General features: G+C 40.8%; 1 protein-coding gene across 1 annotated transcript in view; it reads right to left on the reverse strand.

Annotated features, from left to right (window-relative positions):
* Positions 1-85: 85 nt before the first annotated feature.
* LOC144090236 (fibroblast growth factor receptor-like 1) overlaps positions 86-23,036 on the reverse strand; it is a 42,700-nt gene continuing 19,749 nt past the window's right edge. Inside the window, exons 3-7 of the mRNA XM_077621605.1 lie at positions 17,477-17,749; positions 5,345-5,431; positions 4,986-5,270; positions 3,007-3,360; positions 86-2,189 (exon numbers count right to left, since the gene is read on the reverse strand). Of these exons, the coding sequence (XP_077477731.1) occupies positions 1,774-2,189; positions 3,007-3,360; positions 4,986-5,270; positions 5,345-5,431; positions 17,477-17,749 (1,415 nt within the window). The 3' untranslated portion in view covers positions 86-1,773. The remainder of the gene's footprint in view (positions 2,190-3,006; positions 3,361-4,985; positions 5,271-5,344; positions 5,432-17,476; positions 17,750-23,036) is intronic.

A 23,036-nucleotide genomic window follows, 5' to 3' on the forward strand; every position in this document is an offset into this window, starting at 1 on the left:
AGATTCAAATAAAGGCAGTTCATTAACTAGTTTACCAAACTATATTGAACTAACTTTCTTAACATAGACCCAGACGCGCAAAGGCCACTTTTTGAACATTTAATCGAACCACCAAACAAGATGATTTCAAAAGTGAACATTTGGGATTGTCAAAAATAGAACTATTTGCATACACAGATAACTAAATCCAACTAAATGTGACTAAACGGTACTTCAAATACACGAAACACAACGGCACAAAGTATACTGTACATGACATACGAGTGTAAAAAGACTTACTCAGAAAAATAAACTTTTGATACAATGAAATCAAAAATAAATTAAGTATTGAACACTCAGTTTGATTAGAAATGAATGGAGCTTCATGAACTGTCATTGGTTGAGAATTCTTAACTTGACGACAGGTAGGAGGGATTTGGATAGAAATAAAAAAAAAAAAAGATCTTTCTCCTCCTAGGTAACACTAAAAACATACTTCACTCAAAACTTGCAGTCTTGGACAATGTTGAGACACTCACCAGACACTTCATTAATTTCACTTAAATACAATAGAAATCTTTTTTTTTTTGCCTGGTCTGAGATCTCATTTTTTTTAATTGAGACAAATAAAAATGGATTTGGATTCAAAGGAGCTAAATTTGAAGGCTAATATGAAGGCTGTCAAGTTATTAAATAGCATTAAAAAGAAAGTACACAGACAATGACAAGCTAGAAGAAATGGAGGCCGACACCCCCGCAGAAGATTCAAATGAGGTTTTGGACAAGTCAGCGTTTGTTAACACGTGTAGAGGAACAGTAAAAAGCCAAAGTAAAAGATGGCAATCTGATGTCAAATTGCATGACGAGGTGGCCGGTGAAATTAGAGGTAAGGTCTTAAACCCGAGCCCAAACGGACCCGACCCGAAATTCGGGGACTCTCTGCAGATAAGCGGAAGAAGATTAGACTATCAGAAAAGTTTTCCAAAAACTGACACCTCAATTTAATGTTTTTCACGAAGAATGTCAAGTTCTGAAGCTATTTGGTCAATATTCACTTTTATGCTAACATAACACCAACTGGTTTGTATTGTATTGCAGTGGGATGCGTTTCACTGTGAACCATAACCTCAATAACTATTAAATTAAAAACTTAAAAGGGAGCATAAGTCTGGAAAATACTGTTAAGTTTTGAAGCAAAATTTCCTTGGATGGTGCAGGAGTACCTCATCTGACCGTTTCGTGTGATTTAACTCTTTCAGTACCATTGACGACGATAGACGTCTGATCATGTTTCCATCCTTCCGTGGTGAATTTTAATGAGCTTCTCACTCGCCGACTTGACCCGACCCTCTCCGTTCGAACGGATCGGACAACTCACACCGTCAATGGCGGCCAATGGGTCAATAATAATAAAACGATAGTGGTCAGCATTCCAAAAACGCCAAGCGTCTCTTGACGAAGGGACGACCTGAGTACGACTTAAAAAGCCCTTTTGTGCCCCTCCGGTACCATTTTGAACGTTGACAGCTGACGAAATAGAAGGTGAAACGCGAGCTCGGTTTCCTGGCAAAGGGCTTTGCGAAAGAAGCCCCTTTTTCATTAGGCCCCGACAGCTGCATTCATGCAAAAACGCAAAAATGAAGTGCCCGGCGAGCGCCAGTGGGTCTTTCGCGGCTCGAGTCAGACAACTTGGCCGTGGGCAAAAATCCAAAAGCGCAAAAACGTCACCACGCCGTCTGACGACTGGCCGATTTGGGTTTGTTTTTCCCCCCGCCGTGAGAAAAGCTCCATCCGCTAACACTGGAAGTGAATGTGTTGATGCTGATGTACTTTGCCGTCCACGTGCGAGTGCGTATGCGTGTGGATGTCGGTGTAGATTTTGGGGTACATCTTTGTGGCGCCCCCCTGGCTGAGGAGGAGCTGCTGCTGAGCCAGGTACTCCTCGTAGTTGACCGAGCTCGCGCAGTCTTTGTCCGGGCTGGACGAGCCGGACGGCGGCGCGGCGAAGCCCCGCTCGCGAGGGAGCCGCTGGGGGACCCCCGCGGAGGCGGAGGGGCCGGTGGGAGCGGGGAATTGCTTTCTAGTCTGGCAGAACCAGAGCAGCACGGTGCCGAAGATGAAGACGATTCCAGCGGGGATGCCGATGATGACCGGCCAGGGCAGCGAGCTGGAGGCCGCGGGGAAGATGGGCGCCATGGGGAGTTTGGTGTCTGGAAAAGAGAACGTCATTTCAACATTTTCAGAGAGTGGTATTCACATTTTCTGGTTTTACACATTGGCGCCATCTTCTGGGATCTTGGCATCCAGGAAGGAAGCTGAAATTTGGGATTTTTCACTTCAGTCTGTATTTTTGGGAATATTTTGAAGGGAATCCAAAAGCAAACAACCCTCGATAGGTTGCATCTGAAAGTCTGGGTGGAGGCGGGGCAAATAGAGCCAACCCGGGAAAAGAAAGGTATCAAAATTTAAAACAAAATTAGAATTAAGTTTAGTGTAAGGTTAGATGAAACTTATTTTTGAGTGTCTGCATCGTAATCCAAGTTCATTTAAATTTGTTTATGTTATGTTACGAACACGTTGCCGTGCAAAAAGTCTCTCTCTGTCCCTCTCTCTCTCTGCCCCTCCGCGAAATCCATCTAATTTTAGTACTATTAAACACATTTTAGGACTATTAAACCACTAGTTATTTGTTACTTTGTTCATAGATGGCGAATTAGAACAAATACAAATGTTTTTCCAATCCAATATCCCATTTTGGGTGTTTTTTTCAGAGGGTTGGAACAAATTAATTTGTTTTTAGTTCATTCCTATGGGAAACGTTCATTTGAGTTACGAGTAAATCGACATACGAGCTCAGTCCCGGAACGAATTAAGCTCGTATCTCGAGGTACCACTGTATTACACAACCAATTTAGCGCGCCAGCTCGATACAGTACATTCACAATTACCAACGAAAAATCTTTTGGAGAAAATCGTCTTTTCCACGCGCGGTTGCGCATCTCTAAAGAGGCGTTTGCGGGCCCTCACCTGGCAGCACGGTGAGGAAGGCGCTCCGGAAGCTGTAGCCCATGGTGTTGGCACCTAAGCAGATGTACATGCCGGCGTCCTCCTCCTTGGCGCGGGTAATGAGAAGCTTGTTGAGGTAGGAGCCGTCGGGTCGCGACCACACCTCCCCTGTGGGCAGCACCACAAAGCGGTGGTCTCCCACTTCAATGGTGGAGTTGTAGCGGCTCTCCTCATTAGTCTCCACGCGCTTCAGCCACTGGATAACCGGCTTGACGTCGCTCCTCACTTTGCACTGGAAGGACGTGGTGGAGCCGTAGTCCACCGTGGTGTTGAGAGGATGCGTCCCCGTCAGAACCGGTTTGGAATTGGTCCTCTCTGCACGGAGGGGGGGGAATAAAGACAAGCTTTTTACGCCACAGTCCGTCCGTGGAAGGAAGATGTCTTAACATACGGAGCTCGACCTTGCAACTCTCATTGACAGACACGGAGGATTGAGAACCGCGTGTAACAGCTTAAGTATGTGTGATTAGTTTCCTCTCTTTCTGTGCTCCCGGTTGTACAGTGCAGGCAGCTGCCCTTTAATGGAATCCAGGTTGGACGGAGGGTCTTTGAGTTAAAGGGGCTGTTGCACTCGCCCGGCCCCAATTCCCCGGAGCAAGCGCCACGGGACAAGGCCTGGCCCTCCCGCCTGCTTCCTCAATCTGCTTCTCATATGCGTGATTACACACGTTCATCCGGCACGGGGCCAAGATGGGATGGTGATTTAGTTGTAGCGAGCTAGAGTAGAACACTGATTGTTTGGAAGGTTACTGTACTTCCTCTGTAAAACATCAGAACCGCAATTACAAGCGTGTTGGGCTTGAGCATTTTATAGTCAGCGCCCATATTTGGAAAAAAAAAAAAAAAAAAACTAAAAAAACACACACCAACCATCCATCAAGCACTTTGGAAAGATAGCTCGTGTCAATAAAAGAAAAACAAAACATTAATTAAAATGAATTATACAAATGTGGATGACAGAATTAATTTTCTATTTTTGAATCAGACTGGACCCGCATACTGCATGTATACATACAAAATTGCAGGGGTAGGGAACCTATGGCTCGGGAGCCATAGGTGGCTCTTTTAATGGGTGCAAATGGCTCTCCGCTAATCTGTGAGGTAAAATATGGAACCCACTGGTAAGAGAGCTGACTCCGAACACACTACGTCTGGCGCCTTTTTAATCATCTATTTTTTTCCATTAGACTCTTCTATATGCATCATCACATTGCTACGCATTGATTAGCAATACAGTCAGAATTTTGGGAACAAAGTCAGAATGCTGAGAACAAAGTCAGAATTCTGACTACTCAATTCTGACTTTATTTTCAGAATTCTGAGTATGAAGTCAGACCTGGGTTCAAATCCAGGTCGGTCCACCTGCGTGGAGTTTGCATGGTAGGCTGATTGGACACTCTAAATGGCTCCTGAGTATGAGTGTTAGCGTGAATGGTTGTTTGTCTATTTGTGCCCTCCGATTGGCTGGCCAGCAATTCAGGGTGTCCCCCGCCTCTGGCCCAAAGTCAGCTGGGATAGGCTCCAGCACCCCCCGCGACCCTAATGAGGATAAAGCGGTTCATAAAATAAGATGTGATGATTACGAAGTCATTCTGACAACTTAATTCTGACTTTATTTTTAAGAATTCTGACTTCTTCTGAGGCCCTAATCCTCTTCTGTAATTGAGTCATCTTAATTTACAAGCATTACCATTTACATTAACTCCCAAATTGCACGCGCGTCGAATCCGGCTAGCGTCGATCCAATCAGCCCTGCCTGCGTGCAGGCTACGATTCAAAATGATCAAATCGAGGACATCTCTATTCCAATATATTTCATTCCATAAAGAGGCTGTCGGGCCAGAATATCCAACTTGCAGTTCTGAGATCACGTGTACAAACCCAGGCTTTTTTTTTGTTTGTCCCTTTATGTGACTGTAAGTGCAAATGGCGATACTCACGTATGACCTCAACTTTATACGTAGCGTTGATTTCTCCCGCTCGATTGGACACCCTGCAGGTGTATCTGCCGGTGTGCTCGGGCGTCAGATTCTTCAGGGTCAGGGTCCACTTATTCTGCCGGCCCTCGCCGACCTCTTGCCCGGTCAGCGGCCGGTCGTCCTTCAACCACACAATGTCGGGCCGAGGGGTCCCGCTGGCTGTGCATTTGAGGCGCACTGAGCTGCCCACGGGTCGGGCGATCACCCGCTTCCTCATCTTAGCGGGCTGGGTGAAGCGGGGGCGCACTATTGACGGGAAATGAGAATTTTTTACATTTTTTTTAAACCAGTCATTAAGCTAATTAATCTGTGACACTTACCAAACTTTTCTGCCAAGACATCAGAACCGTGTGCTGAGTGGACTTCATCAAACACAGCAGGTCTGGTCCTATCAGAACTGGAGTCATCTGATGAGACAAGAAGAAAAACTGAATTTTCAGGTATTAAAGTTGACATTGAATTTGTAGCGCAGGGATGGCGAATTTGAAAAAGAGATGGTAGGTGGGATTTTTTTGAGGTAGGTCTCAGGTATGGTGAATTTTAAAAGAAGACGGTGGAAAGGATTATAAAATGGTCATGTAATAGGTATAATATAACATAAGAATATAAATTGTGCTCAGAAAAAATATATACTTCACAATTCATTTCTTCTTTTCATGGAACACTTTTTTATTTGTACTTGAGTAATTTTGACCACTACTACTTTTACTTGAGCAAAATGAATCTGAAGTAATGTTACTTTACCTCACCTCTGCTCACACATATATCCTCTTTCTACAGTGTCAAAAACAAGTTATATCAAGAAAGCTATATCTTGTATCTATTTTAAATTTGATTTGTTGCTGTTTTCTTTTTTTTTCTTTTTTTTTTACATTTTCCCATAATCACTGATAATCTGTAGTTATTGATGAATACAGAGATTACAAAGAAGCAGGGTGTCTTTGATTCCCAAAGTATAGCGCTAGCAAAACACTTCTAATTAGTTTGAATTTTTGTACATTCCTTGAAGTGCTCCATGAATTTAGATTGGATTAGATTAGAATTTTATTTCATCCCGTATTCGGGAAATTTCTTGGTTGCAGTAGCAAGACAGACACAAGACACACAAGACCTTGTAGACCTAGGTAAAAAAACTGGAGCCACACACAGGAAGTCTACATGGTGGGGACCTTCTGCAGACTGAGATTGAGGTTACCGCACAGTCCCTTAGTAGTCTGGAGGTTTTAAAAATCATCTTCCTTGCCTTGATCCTCCTAAGATGTCCTATTTCTTGGTATTATTTGATTTGATTTATCATTGCCTTTGTTTTTTTGTAATGTTGGCTTCTGTTTTCAAATGTCGTTTTCTACAATAAAAGAAGCATCATTTAGACCAGGAGTGTCAGACTCTGTTTGGTTCGCGGGCCGCTTTAACGTCAACTTGATTTCACGTGGGCCGGACCATTTTAGATATAATATATAGATATTTTTTAAATAAATGGATTAAAAGAACTGGATTAAAAGCCCTGAATATTCAGTTTTTATAGATCTAAAACAATGTTTATTTTAGCTTTTTTTAAATATATTTTTAGATTTTATAAAATGATTTTTGAACTAAAATTAAAAAATTACAATTATTGATTTAAAAGGGGGAAAATCAGGAAATTTAATATACATCTATACTCTTCATTTTAATTTGATCCTAAAACAGAAAGTCGGCACTCATGATTTATTTTGCCGGGCCACACAAAATGATGCGGTGGGCCAGATTTGGCCCCCGGGCCGCCACTTTGACACATGTGATTTAGACAGTATGTTAGTCAGTCTGTGTTCGGTCTTGGAGGGGAAAAAGGAGGCCCTTAGTGAACTTAAGCAAGACGTCAAAGTTGCCCTCGAGGAGCCAATGGGCACTTCACGTGGTAGCCCCCACCAACATCAGCCTGTTAATGATGCAACACTCGAAAGGGGTTTACGACGTTGAAATAAATCGATGCTTCAACCGTATCGAACTTAATGTGTTCTTGGCGCCGTCTTTGTGAATTCAGCATTTACATAGATAGCGGAAAACTGTGTAGCATTTGGAAGTAACGTGAGCCGTTTTTTTCACGAGTGCAATTCCAGGAGAGACAGCTGTGGACTTTATGTCACTGGCTGACATCATGCAGCGCACTTAAGACCCAGCTTACAGAAAGTATAATGACTGAAACCCAATCGAGCATTTGCAATGCGTATCGACCTTTTTAATTAGACGGTGATGAATTAAAAGGAGTGCGTCACCAGCAATCTCATGCTTTAAAAACATGGTAAATAGATGATTGTTATTCACTCATTGATGTTTTTCCCCATGAGGATCACAGTCAGGTTCTTTTTAAATTGTTAAACAAGAATCTTTTTTCCGGTATAGACTTGATCAAAACCTTCTCTTGCGCTTTTTGAGAACGGAAATGATGATATGGAGCAAAACATCTCAATTTTCCATTTTGGGATAAAGTCTGTTTGAATGAAATTGGCCTGGACAAAAATGACCATATCCTTAATTTTGCTTCACAACCAATTTTTTGGCTCATCTAAGCCTACTTTCGAAATATATGTTTTTTTTTTTAAATGTTTTGGTCATGGGTTTGGGTCATTCGCCAGAGACCAAGCTTTTTGACGCCGTACTAAACACTTTAGTTGAAGAATGTCGGATCTGTTTTGAGAATTTTACAAGAGTAATCAAGCAGCCAGTAAACAAAAGCTCTTTCTCCATGTTTCACTGTTTCTTTGTATGCTTTATTTTTGCATTATTAACCATTGAACTGATTTGACTTTTCCAAAAATCTCCAGTTTTGCATCATCCCAAGAATTTTCTCTTAGGAGCTTTGCGGCTTGTCATCCGGCAATTTTGCAAATTCCAGGCTCATCCAGTTATTTCAGCAAGTATTATGGTTTTATCTGTATTTACCAGAAAGCTATCATTAATTTTGTCAAGTGTGCAGCATAACAGAGTTGATATAGCACTCGGAGCTCAAGTTTTTGCACTGCGCATGAACTGTGTGCCAAGGTAAAGGTCTTAGCACAGTCAGTGGCTTACAAACATTTCAGACATCGCTCGGCCACATGTTGAAGTTCGATAAAGTTTAGCGCACTCCTGTGCCTTGCCAGGTTCCACTGGGTCAGGTAAAGAGAGCAGATGTGATTTTTCGAAGCTGCCCTCCCCCCTTCCCACCACCCCACCGAAACCCTCAAAACTCCGGAGGGTTCCAGGTACAAACCCTCCTTTGTTTGTCCCCTGCAGCACCAAGCCTAGCCATGATGTCACGGCTATTTGAAGGGCCCTCAACTGGCCAACTATAATAACCCATTCCTTTAAAAAACATTCTGCACTGAAAGAAATCTCTCTCTGGTGCTCACTTAGGCACTCCACATTCCTTCTGGTTCCTGAACCTCCCAATCCAAACAGAACAAGGTCCCTCATCGCCTGGGATTTTTTTTTCTTTAACCATTTCTCCCCCAGAACTCCATTTCCTCGCTACATTTGGGCAAAATTTGGGAAACAATTGTGTTTTCATCCACGGGCTGTTGCTAACTTTGCCACAATTGTCTTTACACAATGATAGTTGAATGGGTTGTGGATAGAAGTGTGGTCACCCAAGACATGGTTGCCCAATTATTATTATTGTGTGTGGCTCCAGTTTTTTTTACCTAGGTCTACAATGTCTTGTGTTTCTTGTGTCTGTCTTGCTACTGCAACCAAGAAATTTCCCGAATACGGGATGAAATAAAGTTCTAACCTAATCTAACCAAACCTAATCTAACCAAACCTAATCTAACCAAACCTAATCTAACCTAACCTAATCTAACCTAACCAAACCTAATCTAACCTAACCAAACCTAATCTTACCTAACCAAACCTAATCTAACCTAATCTAACCTAATCAAACCTAATCTAACCTAATCAAACCTAATCTAACCTAATCAAACCTAATCTAACCTAATCAAACCTAATCAAACCTAATCTAACCTAATCAAACCTAATCTAACCTAATCAAACCAAACCAAACCTAACCTAACCTAACCTAACCTACCCTAACCAAACCCAATCTAACCAAACCCAATCTAACCAAACCCAATCTAACCAAACCCAATCTAACCAAACCCAATCTAACCAAACCCAATCTAACCAAACCTAATCTAACCAAACCTAATCTAACCAAACCTAATCTAACCAAACCTAATCTAACCAAACCTAATCTAACCAAACCTAATCTAACCAAACCTAATCTAACCAAACCTAATCTAACCAAACCTAATCTAACCAAACCTAATCTAACCAAACCTAATCTAACCAAACCTAATCTACCCAAACCTAATCTAACCAAACCCAATCTAACCAAACCCAATCTAACCAAACCTAATCTAACCAAACCTAATCTAACCAAACCTAATCTAACCAAACCTAATCTAACCAAACCTAACCAAACCAGACCAAACCTGACCTAATCTAATTATTATTAAGCATGTACATATATACAAAGTAGTGGTGGGCTACCTGGCCAGAAAAATGATGACATTTTATTCTTCATATTGTCAAATCTTAATTCTTTTCACAATTTCTGTGTGTTAATTCTCGTTTTTTACCTAACTCTTAATTTTATACAGCGGTATCTACTATCATTCATTTCCATTGGGCTAGCGGGTGCACTAACGTTTATATAAACTAGGGGTGTGGCCAAAAAAAGGATGACAATTCATTTTTCATATCATCCTATTTCGATTCTTTTCACAATTCTTTTTGTTTTCTTATTAGTTTTTTATACAGCATTTATATACAAGCTGGGGGTGGGCGATCTGGCAACCAAAAAAGAGACCGCAATTTAGTTGTTAAATTGTCTTGTATTGTATATCATCTCATTTCTCTCCACAATTCTTTGATTTTTATGTTGTTGTTTTTTTTAACCTGTTTTTATACATTGGTGTGACATCTACCATTGTTTATTAGCATTAAACTAGCCGAGGGTCTAAAAAAAATAGGATTTAGTATTTTAGGGCACAATATTTGTAATCATTTTTCTGTGTTTTGTGTGTTAAGGTTTGCAGTTTACTTCACCAGAAGTGAAATAAACGTCTTGAAACCATTCAGCAACATTCTTTCAGGAACAGTTCAAAATCTGCCAAACTAGTCAGTTTGCACGTACATATGAATATGGTGGATCACCAAGATCGATCTAAAAATGTTTCCCATCTTCAATTCTCAAATAGCTGAGGCCTAGTACAAACTGCGATTTGAATTTACAGATCCGATGTCCAAGTTTATCAGACACGGCAGTCGTGCATCAAGAACACGGGTACCCGTAGAGAGCAAAAGCTTCGAATACAATCCAGAATCCTTGCACGTTCTCGTTACAGTGTTTGGGGGGGACGGGCTGACGCCATCCGTTCTCACTTCATTCACAAATCCAGCTACAGGAAACGGGTTCCTGGCCTCCTGTGCCAGCTGAATCACAGGAAAAAGCCCGGATGATTTGGGGCCACAATGAGCTCCAGATGTTGATGGCGACAATCTAATGGGAAGGGAAAGTTCATCACACTCTGCTTCCACAGGTGATCCGGTGCAAACAGGACACCCTGTTTAGCCTGAAATCATCACTGGAGTGGAGGAAGGAAACAGAACTGGTCACAGCTCTGAATGATTCTTGAGCGGACTCCTAATAAATTCCACACATAAATCCAAGGTCCCGTGTTTACAGTTTATGTGCCCTGCCGGAGGATGCAGCAGCTCCAACTTGGAGGGGGGGGCCTGGAAGTGTTGGGGCCAGTTGTCAGGAGACCACCCTAAACAGGCCCAAACAGCCAGCTGGAGGGATTGAGGAGGCGCCATGTTGCACTGACTGACCAGATTCTTTAGATAGCTTTAGGGAGGACAGGCTGTCCGCTGGCAGATGGGGAAAAGACCCACCTCCCCGCCTGCCATAAAGACCTGATTTATCTTGATCTATTTCTGCTTAATTTCCCCACTATTCACTTTCGACTGTATTTCATTGGAGGGGGGGGGGGTTCAACAGCTGCTTGAATTTTATAATACATTTGCTTAATTTTTATAATACATTTATAATTTTTATAATACATTTATAATACATTTGCTTAATTTCCCCACTATTTGCTTTCGACTGTATTTCATTGGAGGGGGGGTGTTCAACAGCTGCTCGAATTTTATAATACATTTGCTTACCGTATTTTCACGACTATAAGGCGCACATAAGTCTTAAATTTTCTCCAAAATAGACAGGGCGTCTTATAATCCAGTGCGCTTTATATATGGACCAATACTAAAATTGTTATCACGATTAAATAAAATAAATCAGTCGATAGAGCACACCATCCTCCACAGCTCTCACAACTACGGCAAGCAGCCCCCGACTCTACTATTTTCCCGTAGAAAAAGTACTGTGCAGTGACTGCTGGGATATATAGTTCTTTTGTCAATACACCCAATGGATTGTGGCCTGGCGATCGGCATCAACACAGCTTTACGAAGCATGGACGCTAGCTACTAGCTGGCTACTATTTGCGAATGGATTGTGGCCTGGTGATCAGCATCAACACAGCTTTACGAAGCAACTTGATGGATTTGTGGGTGATGATGACGAGAGTACATTGTAAAATGGCTAAATAAAGTACAACCGAACTCAGTTTTGCTTCCGTTGCCTTTTAAAAAACGTGTTTTTAGCGTGCGGGTGTACCGTGTATGTTTAAGCTGGCGTATATTTTGCCATGCCTGGCTGCGTCTATAAAAACGGTGCGTCCTTTGTGTTTAAAATATAGAAATAGCACTCGTTACTGACACTGCGGCTATAAATACGATGCACTGTATAGTTGTGAAAATACGGTAATTTTTATAATACATTTATATTTTTATAATACATTTGCTTAATTTCCCCACTATTCGCTTTCGACTGTATTTCGTTGGGGGGTGTTCAACAGTTGCTTGAATTTTATTAACAAAAAGATAGATTGACTACTGCAGCTAATGTTGTCATTTTATATTATATATTATTACTTGGCGGCTTGGAGAACGAGTGGTTCGCGCATTGGCCTCGTCGTTCTGGGGTTGAGGATTGTAATAATTGATGAGAAAATGAATTGGACATCTCATATCAAATATGTGTACTGAATTATCAAGATTCATTACATTTTAAAAACCAGGGAGCTAAACATGGGCGACCCAGCGTACGAGTGGTTTGTCGGCCTCACAATTCTGGGGTCGACGGTTCGATCCCAGGTGGGACCTCACTGAGTTTGCATGTTCTCTCCAGGCTTGCGTGGGTTTTGTCCAGGTACTCTAGTTTTCTCTCACATCCCAAAAACATGCACAATAAATTTCACCGAAAGTGGAACATCCCCAATTTGTTTTTTTTTTGCGAGAAGTGTTTTAGTTCAGTATTGTTGTTTAGTTGTATCCGAACTGCTGCTGTTTAATTTTATGCTGGTCGAATGCTTTAAATTGTCTTTAGGTATGATTGTAAGCGTGAATGGTTGTTTGTCTCCTTGTACCTTGCGATTGGCTGGGCACTCATTTAGCTCCAGCAACCCCCTTTGTGAGGATCAGCGGTTCAGAAAATGAATATATGAATATTTTATTTCATTTCAATACATTGCACTAAAGTTCAGAATTTGAAGTATATGTGCAGATTTCAGTTTTAGTCTAGCTCTACTTATTGTGATTAGACCACACGGAGGGAGGTCTCAAAAGGTTACTCCCTTTCTTCCAATTCTTCATTTTGTTGAAGACACTGACTAAAAATATCTATACTGCCATAACTTGTCGACAGGTATATTTTGGGAAAGTATATGCTTTTCTCTTTGGAGCCAGATTTTTTTTTTGTATCAGAGTTAGGGTTAGGGTTAATTGCGGAAATATTGCCTGTAAGTTTAGTTTGTCAGTAGAGGGCATGTGCTATCTTCAGGTATGTTTATCATGTTTCCTGGCTGATGAATGGTGTTTTCTCTTTCCTGTTTAATATTGCATAGGTGTTTTTCCCCCATTTTTTTTCTGTTGTGTCTTTACAATTTTTATCCTTTCTTTTTCCTTTTTCAAACTTTTAGCACAACACCCTTCCAGGTCTGATATCTAGGGTTCAAGCCCTGGTGTTTTGACCTTCCTATGAATAATTTGCATGTTCTCCCCAGGCTTGTGCAGATTTTCTCCAGGTATCCTTTAGGATTTTTGGTTTAAAAAAATCCTCGTAAATAAAGTGTGTTCAATCCTATATGGTACACTTTACAATAGCTAACTACGTATACGTGTAAGAATTACAATTGAAAATCTCTCAGAACTCGCTGAAAAATGAATGTTGTTGTTTTTCTGGACATAAAGTAGATGCAACTCAGAATTTAGAAGAACATGAGAACAGTGTTCATGTCAGAGCAGTTTGCAAACCTTGAAAGCATGCATCTCACAGTTCAGAGATCACGGGTTCAAATCAGGGCTTCAGCCTTCCTGTGTGAGGTTTGCACGTTGTCCACTAGAAAGTGTCTATATTTACCCTCATGCAGCAAACAAAAAAAAAGCCCCAAAATTGTCACAGGCTAATCAACAGGCCCTTCAAGCAGTCTTAAATGACACGCCGCTGGTATCCTGTGATCAATTCGGAATTAACGCCACTTAAGTGTTTGAAAAACTCTCAACGGCCTTTACGCGATGACGTCAACGCGGGCCGCTTTGATGATGCGCGGCGTCCTGCAAGTGCACAACGAACCTTGACATTAAAACTGGCGGTGTGCCTCTACCCCCAACCTTTCATTTTAGCACAATCAGCAGACACCCCTTCTTTGAACTCCTATGGGAGACTGCAAATAAACAGGCGCAAATTCTATTTCCTACGCTGAGCTCGATTTATTACAGTAAAGCACCTTTTATTGATGCGCTGCCACATCTGCCTGATTATGGTTCTTCCAAAGCGAGCGACAGTGTGCATTCTCCGACCCTAATTAGGCATCTTAGAGTAATTAGACTAAACACAGCCCTCACGCTCGGCTCTGCTCATTCATCATGCCCCGATTCGGCCCGAAAGGAAATACACTGGCTACGCACGCACAAACACACAAAGGCCGTTGCCAGCCACATTCACCCTTTGTGCCTCTCTTTCAAGCGCCGCGTGACTGTCTGAAAAGCGACTGAGCTTCTTATTGTGGCCCTCCTGCTGAAGGAGGGTAGGCTACGGTGGGGGGAAAGCTCCAGATCTGTTTGATTCATCAAGGATGAAGTAGTATGAAACAAAATCCCATGTTGCTGTTGACTTTGGGCACCGAGAGGTAGCGGCTGTAATACACACAACCCCGGGAAAGGATTCACCGCTAAACCTCTGTAAATCCACTTGCTCTCGACCTTCACCTCTAGGGGGTGGGGGTGGTCTAGAACAGTGTTTCGCAACCTTTTTTGAGCTGCGGCACACTTTTTGCATTGAAAACATTTCAAGACATGCCATGAGCTGAAAATATTTTAATTTAAAACGATGTTGTCTATATTAACATTATAAAGTCGTTCTTATCAAAGTTTTATTAACAGGAATTAAAATGATTCCAAAATCTATTTTTTTTTCAAAGTTGATGTCTGCAGACCCCCAACAGCTTTCAGTTCGACTGATGTTAAAATAATTAATGCAACGTTTTTTAACCTTATTTTAATTATGACTTTTTCTCCCAATATTACGCAAAAATATGTGCTCACAGAGACTATACGTCGCCAAAGGTTGATGCCCCTGAAACCTGACTTAAATCTTGTAATATTACGACTTTTTTCCTCCCAATATAACTTCAACCACCTAACGTTACGAGAAGAGCCGTTTTGTGCTCACACAAACTTAACGTCGACAAAAGTTGAAGCCCAGGAAACCAAAGAGCTTCCGGTTTACTTTCCATAAAACTCAGTAAAAAAAGGACTTTAATCTCATTATATTACAATTTGAATCTTGTTATAGTACTATCAATGATTTCATATATCAATTTTAACCTCGTAATAGTTTGATTTTAATCTCTTAATATTTCGATTTCTCTCTTGGATTATTATGTGTGACTTGTAATTTCCCGCGGCACACTGGTCTACAACCTGTTATGCGCAGCACAGTTAAGTATAGAAAATGTTTTTCAGAAAAGATAAATGTATAACATTTAAGGGTTGATTTAAAAAAAATAATCATAAAAAAGACACAGAACAGAATCAGCGTCACTGCAAATTGGAGGAAATAATTTACATGCATCCCAAATATACTTGACAGTAAATAAAATTACTATTCTTCCGTAATTCCTGAACGCAATAAAATAAATTTGGTAAGTATACGAGTCACTCCCCAAAGCAGTTTTTGTTATTAGGCCTGATAATATCCCAAATTTGGTAGGTATATTCTAGGGTTGTATTTTTTTCCCCATTTGGTCAGATTATTGATAAAAGCCCCCCAGGACTCAAAATGAAGTTTTTATAAAGCCTAGCGACAACCAGAATAACACTATTCAAAAATTCATATCTATTCAATGATAAAACAACCCAAGGCAATATCCGTTTCCACAGGAACAAAACATGAGGATAAATACCATGAAAAAAAACAGAGCACAAAAAGTGAAGTGAAAAACAGTAACTGTGGAAGGTTGGTCTTGTCCTTACCTGCAGCATAAATTTCTCGAATCAAACTTTGTTGGCTCGTTCACAGCATTGGCTACTGTGCGAAATATCGATTCTTTTGAGCCAACCATTCATTAAGAAACAGCTTGAACAACACAATCTGGACCAATTCGACATGGTAGTTGATGTATGAAAGTGAGAACAGAAACTGAAACTCCAGAATTCTGGGAAAGCTGTAAGCTACAATATATCACTACCAAACGAGACAAAGTCCCCCAAAATTCCATGGCTCATAAAGTGAGAGCACCTGCGATTGGCTGGAAACCAATTCTGGGTGTCCCTGGACTACTGCCCATTTTTGGCTGGGATAGGCTCCAGCACCCCTGCGATGCTTGTGAGGATAAGCAGAATGTAAAATTAATGGATAAAGTGAAAGCAAGTGTAGAAATTGAAATTCCAGTACATTATGATGGCAGTTTAATGAAAAAAATGTTTAAAATTAATGGATAAAGTGAAAGCAAGTGTAGAAATTGAAATTCCAGTATATTATGATGGCAGTTTAATAAAAAACATGTCCTCGCTTCTATTTTTCATATTTTTATAAAATAGTGAACCTCTCACTCTATGCAACACTATTATGCATATACAGTGGTACCTCAACATACGAGCAATTTGAGATAGGAGTAAAATTTTGAGCAAATATTTATCTTGAGATACGAGACTAATTTTGATATACGAGCAGACAGCGGACGCGAAAGGCTACTCATAAGAACATCATGGGCACTGTCTTTCTCACCGCAACTCCCTCGTGTAATGTCTCTGTGGTCGCAACTCCCTCTTTGTAATGTCTCTGTGAGCACTGGGCGGAGCGTTGCATTTTTTTCAGTGTTTTTTTTCCCGTTAGACAGTTCGAATGGCGGATCGATTGCAATTACGAGAGGAGTATATACTACTTCTCGTTGGCAAGTGGTCGTGCGTTATCCTATTGTGAGGACATTTGTGTGCATCATTTTCGGAATATTTTGAAGGGAATACAAAAGCAAACAACCCTCGATAGGTTGCATCTGAAAGTTGAGGTGGAGGCGGGGCAAATAGAATCAACCCGGGAGAAGAAAGGTATCAAAATGTCAAACAAAATTAGAAGTTTAGTGTAAGGTTAGATTAAACTTATTTTGAGTGTGTCTGCATCGTAATCCAAGTTCATTTAAAATTGTTTATGTTATGTTACGAGCGTGTTGCCGTGAAAAAAGTCTATAATTATGTAAGTTTGTCTTTCGGGTCTGCATTAACCGCTTAAGAAGCTTCAACTCCTGAGAAAATGCAAACATTAGCACGGGTTTGCAACCTTGTTACGGTGATTATGCCGAATACGGTCATACCTCTACTTATGAAAGCTGAGGTGAACTGAACTGAGGTGGATTCAATTTGTCATTGTTTGGGTCAGTGCTGCTGCGTCATTTTACTGGCTTATTAATTAGTTTTCCTATATTTTTGCTCGCAAACATACATTTTGGTATACTTTTATCATTTTTAAAAGGGTTTATATTGGATAGTATTAAAGACTGGAACAAATCATACTAATTCAATGGAAAATATGCCTCTTAGTTATGAAAATATTTCTGTAACCAATTTCATAACTAGGAGGTACCACTGCATGTTATATCAAAAACTTCTGGAACCAATTAGAGATAAAACTGTGCCTATTTAATCAATATGGATTACGTATTAGAAATGTTACCATCAACGGGTGAGCTGAGCTCATCAAGTTTTTGATAGCAATTTACCTATTATCAATGAGTATGAAGCAGAAAATCATAAGTAAATACTGGTTTTGACAATGTAGTATCATTTTGAAATGAGCCATCAACTTTGCTTACCGATGACGATGAGGGTGTAGTTGATGTTGACGCTGCCGAAGCCGTTAGTCGCTTTACAAATGTATGTTCCCGTGTCGTCTGCTTCCACCTCCTTGACCTTCAGACCCATGCGCAAGATGCGGAAACGGATCCAGCCGCTGTGGATGTTGCGCCCGTCTTTGGTCCACATGACCAGTGGCGGAGGGTCTCCTTCCACCGGGCAAGGCAGCTTGATGGCACCCCCGAGGCGGACAGTCTGCCGGTGAGCCACTTTCTCAGACACACGAGGTGGTCCTGAGGGTAGAGACATGCAAATACAATCCATAACTATCAACTGGTTACTATTTGACCTCCTGCACAAGATCACACACAAGCCTTCCCTCTCATTTCAAAGAACATGAATGGTAGGATCATTCAAAACACTAAATTCCATTATCAATTACACCAAACATATTACTGTGTACATTTAATATAATTTACCAATGATTATGAGCCCAATGTAACCTGTGATTCAAACGAGTTTGACACATTTTGTCTACTCAATCGGCTACAATTCAAGTCCTCAAATACAAGCACACATTGCGAAAGCTCTGTGTAAACTTGACCATTATTATATTTTCTATATATCATATATTATCTTTAATGGCTCATTAGCAATCACATTTAAACATGGATCACATAAATACTCACATCTTCATAAATAATACATTCATGGATAATTAAAACTAGTGTTTTGGAACTTTAAATCTTTTCAACCCTTAGCTCAATAGCTCAATGAAAAAAAGAAAATTGAATATGTCTAAGTATTACTTGATTGCAAATGTTTAATAGTTTTAATTGTATGCTGGGAAGGTTATATTTATTAACATTTTTTTACTTAATATAATTTGGATTTTTACTAAGTAATTTCACATTCATAATTTGGATTTTTATTAAGTAATTTCACATTTATACGCAAGTTCAAGATCTTCCGTTGCCTGTGTGTGGCTCCAGTTTTTTACCTAGGTCTACAATGTCTTGTGTGTCTTGTGTCTGTCTTGCTACTGCAACCAAGACATTTCCTGAATACCAGATGAAATAAAGTTCTAACCTAACCTAACCTAATAGACTAATTTTGTTAATTTTAAAAAAGCATAGCCTTGGTGTGCACACACATAAAAATCACATTTTGGGTCACAAGGTCTCAATTATAATTTTTAAATTAGAATTGTTTTGAATTATCATTAACCATGATTGTATTTTTAAATATATTTTTATGAATGATTAAAATAATATAGAAATGAATGTTTAATTTAAAAAATGACTAACATGTCAAAGTCATTTAAAGTGTACAAACTGTTCATAGAGGCTCATATTTCATGGCCAGGGATGGCAGATGTCCAATCATTGGAGGTCAACTACCATTATTGGCAGCCAACAAGTTAAATGAGTACCCTATATACCTCATGGTGTAGTGGTCCAATAGCCTGACTTTAGTGGGTTCAATTTTCGCATGGCGGTATGATCGTGAGTGTGGATGGTTGTCTCTCTGTCTGCCCTACGGCTGTATGCGCTCCAGAAACCCCCGCAACCCTTGCAACGATGCAAAGTACGGACATAAATGAGTGCCCCATTCAGGGTTAATGATCTAAGAACAGCCATCCAACAATAAACCTCAATTTACCAAATTATGAGTACAAGCCTTCATTGTTGAAGCAAAAAAATTGAGAAAAAATAACATCTCGTTCAGGGGCAGATGGAATGAGGAGGAGGTAATTTGTCCGTTTCTTGTCTGATTACCCAGAAATGCTGAAACCAGATTGTAATAATTGGACAGGGCCTGTCGTCCACGGCCTGCACACAGAGGGCAAAGTGTACCGCCTCGACTTTTTGCGTAGCGTGCAAGAGATCAAAGCCGTCGTGGGGGCGGGCGCGGGTTCGCGGGGCAGGTCGCACTTCGCCGGACAGCGGCGGCTCCTAATTGGCCAGGGGTATGCTGCCTCAGATCTGGTGTAGTGAAGCGGGCCAAAACACCCCGTGATGGCGTTAGGAGGCCCGCACAACAGCGGGCACCGATTCCTCGGCCCCGCCCACTGGAAACTAAACAAAACCCTGAAACGCTGAGCAGACCAGACAGCCAATCAAATGAAACCAAAGCCTATCGCTAGTCTGGGCGTCTGAACAAATGGGCCCGCTCTGGTTGCAGTAAAAACAATGGGGAGGGTAAGTACACATGGCTTCTTCCAATGCATACACTCACATACACACACACACATACACACGCTCAAACAAAAACACATAGTCACATTCCTCTGGTGCATTTCACACCTAATGGTAAACAAGAACTTTATTGATGGGGTGACCAAAGTGTAGAGGTGAGCCAGGTAACTTCATCCGGTTAATCTGGCATACCAGATAGCGGGGGTCCGATGCGGATTTTTTGACTTGATTTTTTTTTCCAAGATGTTTTCTCAGTGCCAATACTCATTATTAAACTAGTCAAATTATTGTAAAAAAATAATGTAACCAGTAAATAACAAATCATATTTTATATTAAAGTGAGCCCTGGTGATACCTCCTCAAAATTGTTGTGTTTACAAATATTACACAATGCCGTGTTACTAATACGTAATACAAAAACATGATTTTTCATTTACAGTTTTTTTTTATTATTATTATTATTTTTACTGGGCTAAAAACACAGGTATCAGATTGGCAAAACATGTCTTGAAAGAAAAATATGGGAAAACAAAAAAAATTGAATCACTAGTATTTAAGCAAATACAGTCTTCCCTCAATTATTGTGACTTCACTTATCGCGAATTCACTTCTACGTGATTTTTTTTTCTGCTATTAATTATTATTATTCTTTTTTCAAGTTCATAAAAATGTTAAAAACTTGTAAGCGGAAGCCACTCCCCTGTCTACCGCTCGCTACTAAGACTCAGCACTGAAGAGAAAAAAATAGGTAGTTATAATAGGGGTTACGCTACTTCGCGATTTTTCGATTATCGCGGCCATGTCTGGTCTATATTAACCACGATTGGGGTTTACTGTAGTGCAAGGGTGTCAGAATCGGGTTGGTTCGCGGGCCGCTTTAACGTCGATTTTAGATATAATATTTAGATTTTTTAAAATAAATGGATTAAATGAACTGGATGAAAGGCCCTGAATATTCAGTTTTTTATAGATCTAAAACAATGTTTATTTTAGCTTTTTTATATATTATTAGATTTTACAAAATGATTTTTGAACTAAAAAAAGAAAATATGGATTTAAAAAATAGCAATTATCGATTTAAAAGGGGAAAAATCTGGAAATTTAATATACATCTATACTCTTCATTTTAATTTGATCCTAAAACAGAAAGTCGGCACTCATGATTTACTTTCCCGGGCCACACAAAATGATGCGGAGGGCCAGATTTGGCCCCCGGGCCACCACTTTGACACCTGTGCTGTAGTGGCTTCCTTGGTCAAGTATGTACTTGCAGCCTCTATCAATCCCGATTGTCTCGCCATTGGAAGGCAAGCAATCCACATTAAGCCACAGTATGACTTCGCAGAAGAGCAAAAACATCGTTTCACGTAAAAAAAAAAATCTATTCGGGACGTTCTTTCCTCGTCTAATAATGATAAAATTTAGTGTATTCCCGACAAAGCGACCGGGCTTCAAGAACCACTTTGCACTTTGCTTGTAGATACGCAGATTTTTGTTGGTCACGTCTACAGCTCCCACCTCATTCTCCTAATTAGCGCGGACATCAAATAGCCGCCAAGTGGTTAGACACTTGAGGTTGTCAAGATGGTACTGAGTGATGAGTGATGAATCAATGCATCAGAAAGGACCGTTTTGTTTTCAAGGCTACCATCTGGTTGTTTCATCTGAAACACTGCAGCGTGCGCAACATAAATCATTTTTTTTAATATATTGGTAACTCACATACTGTATAGAATAAGTTGAAAAGCATGTTCATTTGCACCCATGCATTTTATCACGCTGTATACAGGAAATGGAAAGTGTCTTTGTTTATGTCTGGGAAGAGAACGCAACCGCAGTCTCCTTCGCTGCTGTCAGCTGGCCCGGATCAGACCACAATTGGGTCATGCACGACGTCGTTGATCTGGGTTTGCTCAGTTTAGGATTTGATGAGAACGAGCCAGAGGGCGCCATTACAAAAAAAAATGTAATTTTTTTTTTTAAATCTGCGCCTTAAGCCATATTCACACCTGCCCTGTTTGGCCCAGACCAAACCTAAAACGTACATGGCGCACCTTCTGGGCTGGTGTGAATACATACCAGCAAACTCTTTGCGCACCAAACAGCCGATCTGAAACTTAGCATCAGAAGAGGTCTTTGGTACTCGGACGTTTCGTCGAAAGACGTTTGGTGCCCAGACGTTTGGTCCCCGGACGTTTGGTCAACCGGACGTTTGGTAGCACGGACGTTTGGTAGAACGGACGTTTGGTCGCCGGGTTGTTACTGTTGAAACCAGCTCTCAAAATTATAATCATGAGAGAGAGAGTTTAATATCTAAATATCTAATATCAAAATATCAATAGTAAACTGTCATAATTTGACAGCGAGCGAACCCGGCGACCAAACGTCCGGTCGACCAAACGTCCGGTCGACCAAACGTCCGGTCGACCAAACGTCCGGTCGACCAAACGTCCGGTCGACCAAACGTCCGGTCGACCAAACGTCCGGTCAACCAAACGTCCGGTCAACCAAACGTCTGGGGACCAAAAGTCCAGGGACCAAACGTCTTTCGACGAAACGTCCAGTCACGGAGGTCTTTACGTGTGAAAGCGACCGCACCATGGTTTTCTTTGGCAGATGTTAGTTTTTTTGCGACCCCTAGAACCCACAATCCCCAAAACGCAATGGGTTATTGGAGACTATTCACCCATATGTGTGAATGTATGTGAATATTTGGAATCAGACCAGCTGAGATATGCTCCGGCTCACGTAAGACCCCAATGAGTAAGCAGTAAAGAAAATCGACGGAAGGACAATATCCAATGGTATGTTGCTTTGAAATCCAGAAAAGTGGAAGTCAATCCATTTCACAGCATGAATTGTATGTGACCTTGAAGGTTTGGGTGAACTGTTCACTCAGATCATAACCAATGCTAACTACAATCACCCAACACAAATCTGGCATCCAATCCTCAATGATACGTTTATGACTACTGTAGCGTACTGTAATAGTCCTTAAACATGTGTTTCCACTTCCATTTACTGTCTTTCATCACTGTCATCCTTACTGTGGTGAAGATATGGTAAATCATATGGAATGTTCTCTGGGACCCCTCCGGTTCCAGACGTTATAAATGAGCCTAATGCACGAGAAGGTTTTGGCCGCTGCGCCGACTCTTTGGAATGTGCAACAAATTATTTCCTCCCTCAATCTCTGCTCTTACAAAAAAAAAAAAACAACAAAACGTTTGAACTCCCTTCTGAAAAACAAGGCACACAGAGGTGCTGAAATCAAGGACGTGGTGTGCATCACGTAATAAGTATTTGCGCCTGTGTGCATGACCGCTATCCTTTCTTCAGTAGTGTCTCTCCTCCGCCTCCTGCCTCTCAAGGACAGGTTTGC

The sequence above is a fragment of the Stigmatopora argus genome, chromosome 15, assembly GCF_051989625.1.
Source record: "Stigmatopora argus isolate UIUO_Sarg chromosome 15, RoL_Sarg_1.0, whole genome shotgun sequence".
Taxonomy (NCBI): Eukaryota; Metazoa; Chordata; class Actinopteri; order Syngnathiformes; family Syngnathidae; genus Stigmatopora; species Stigmatopora argus.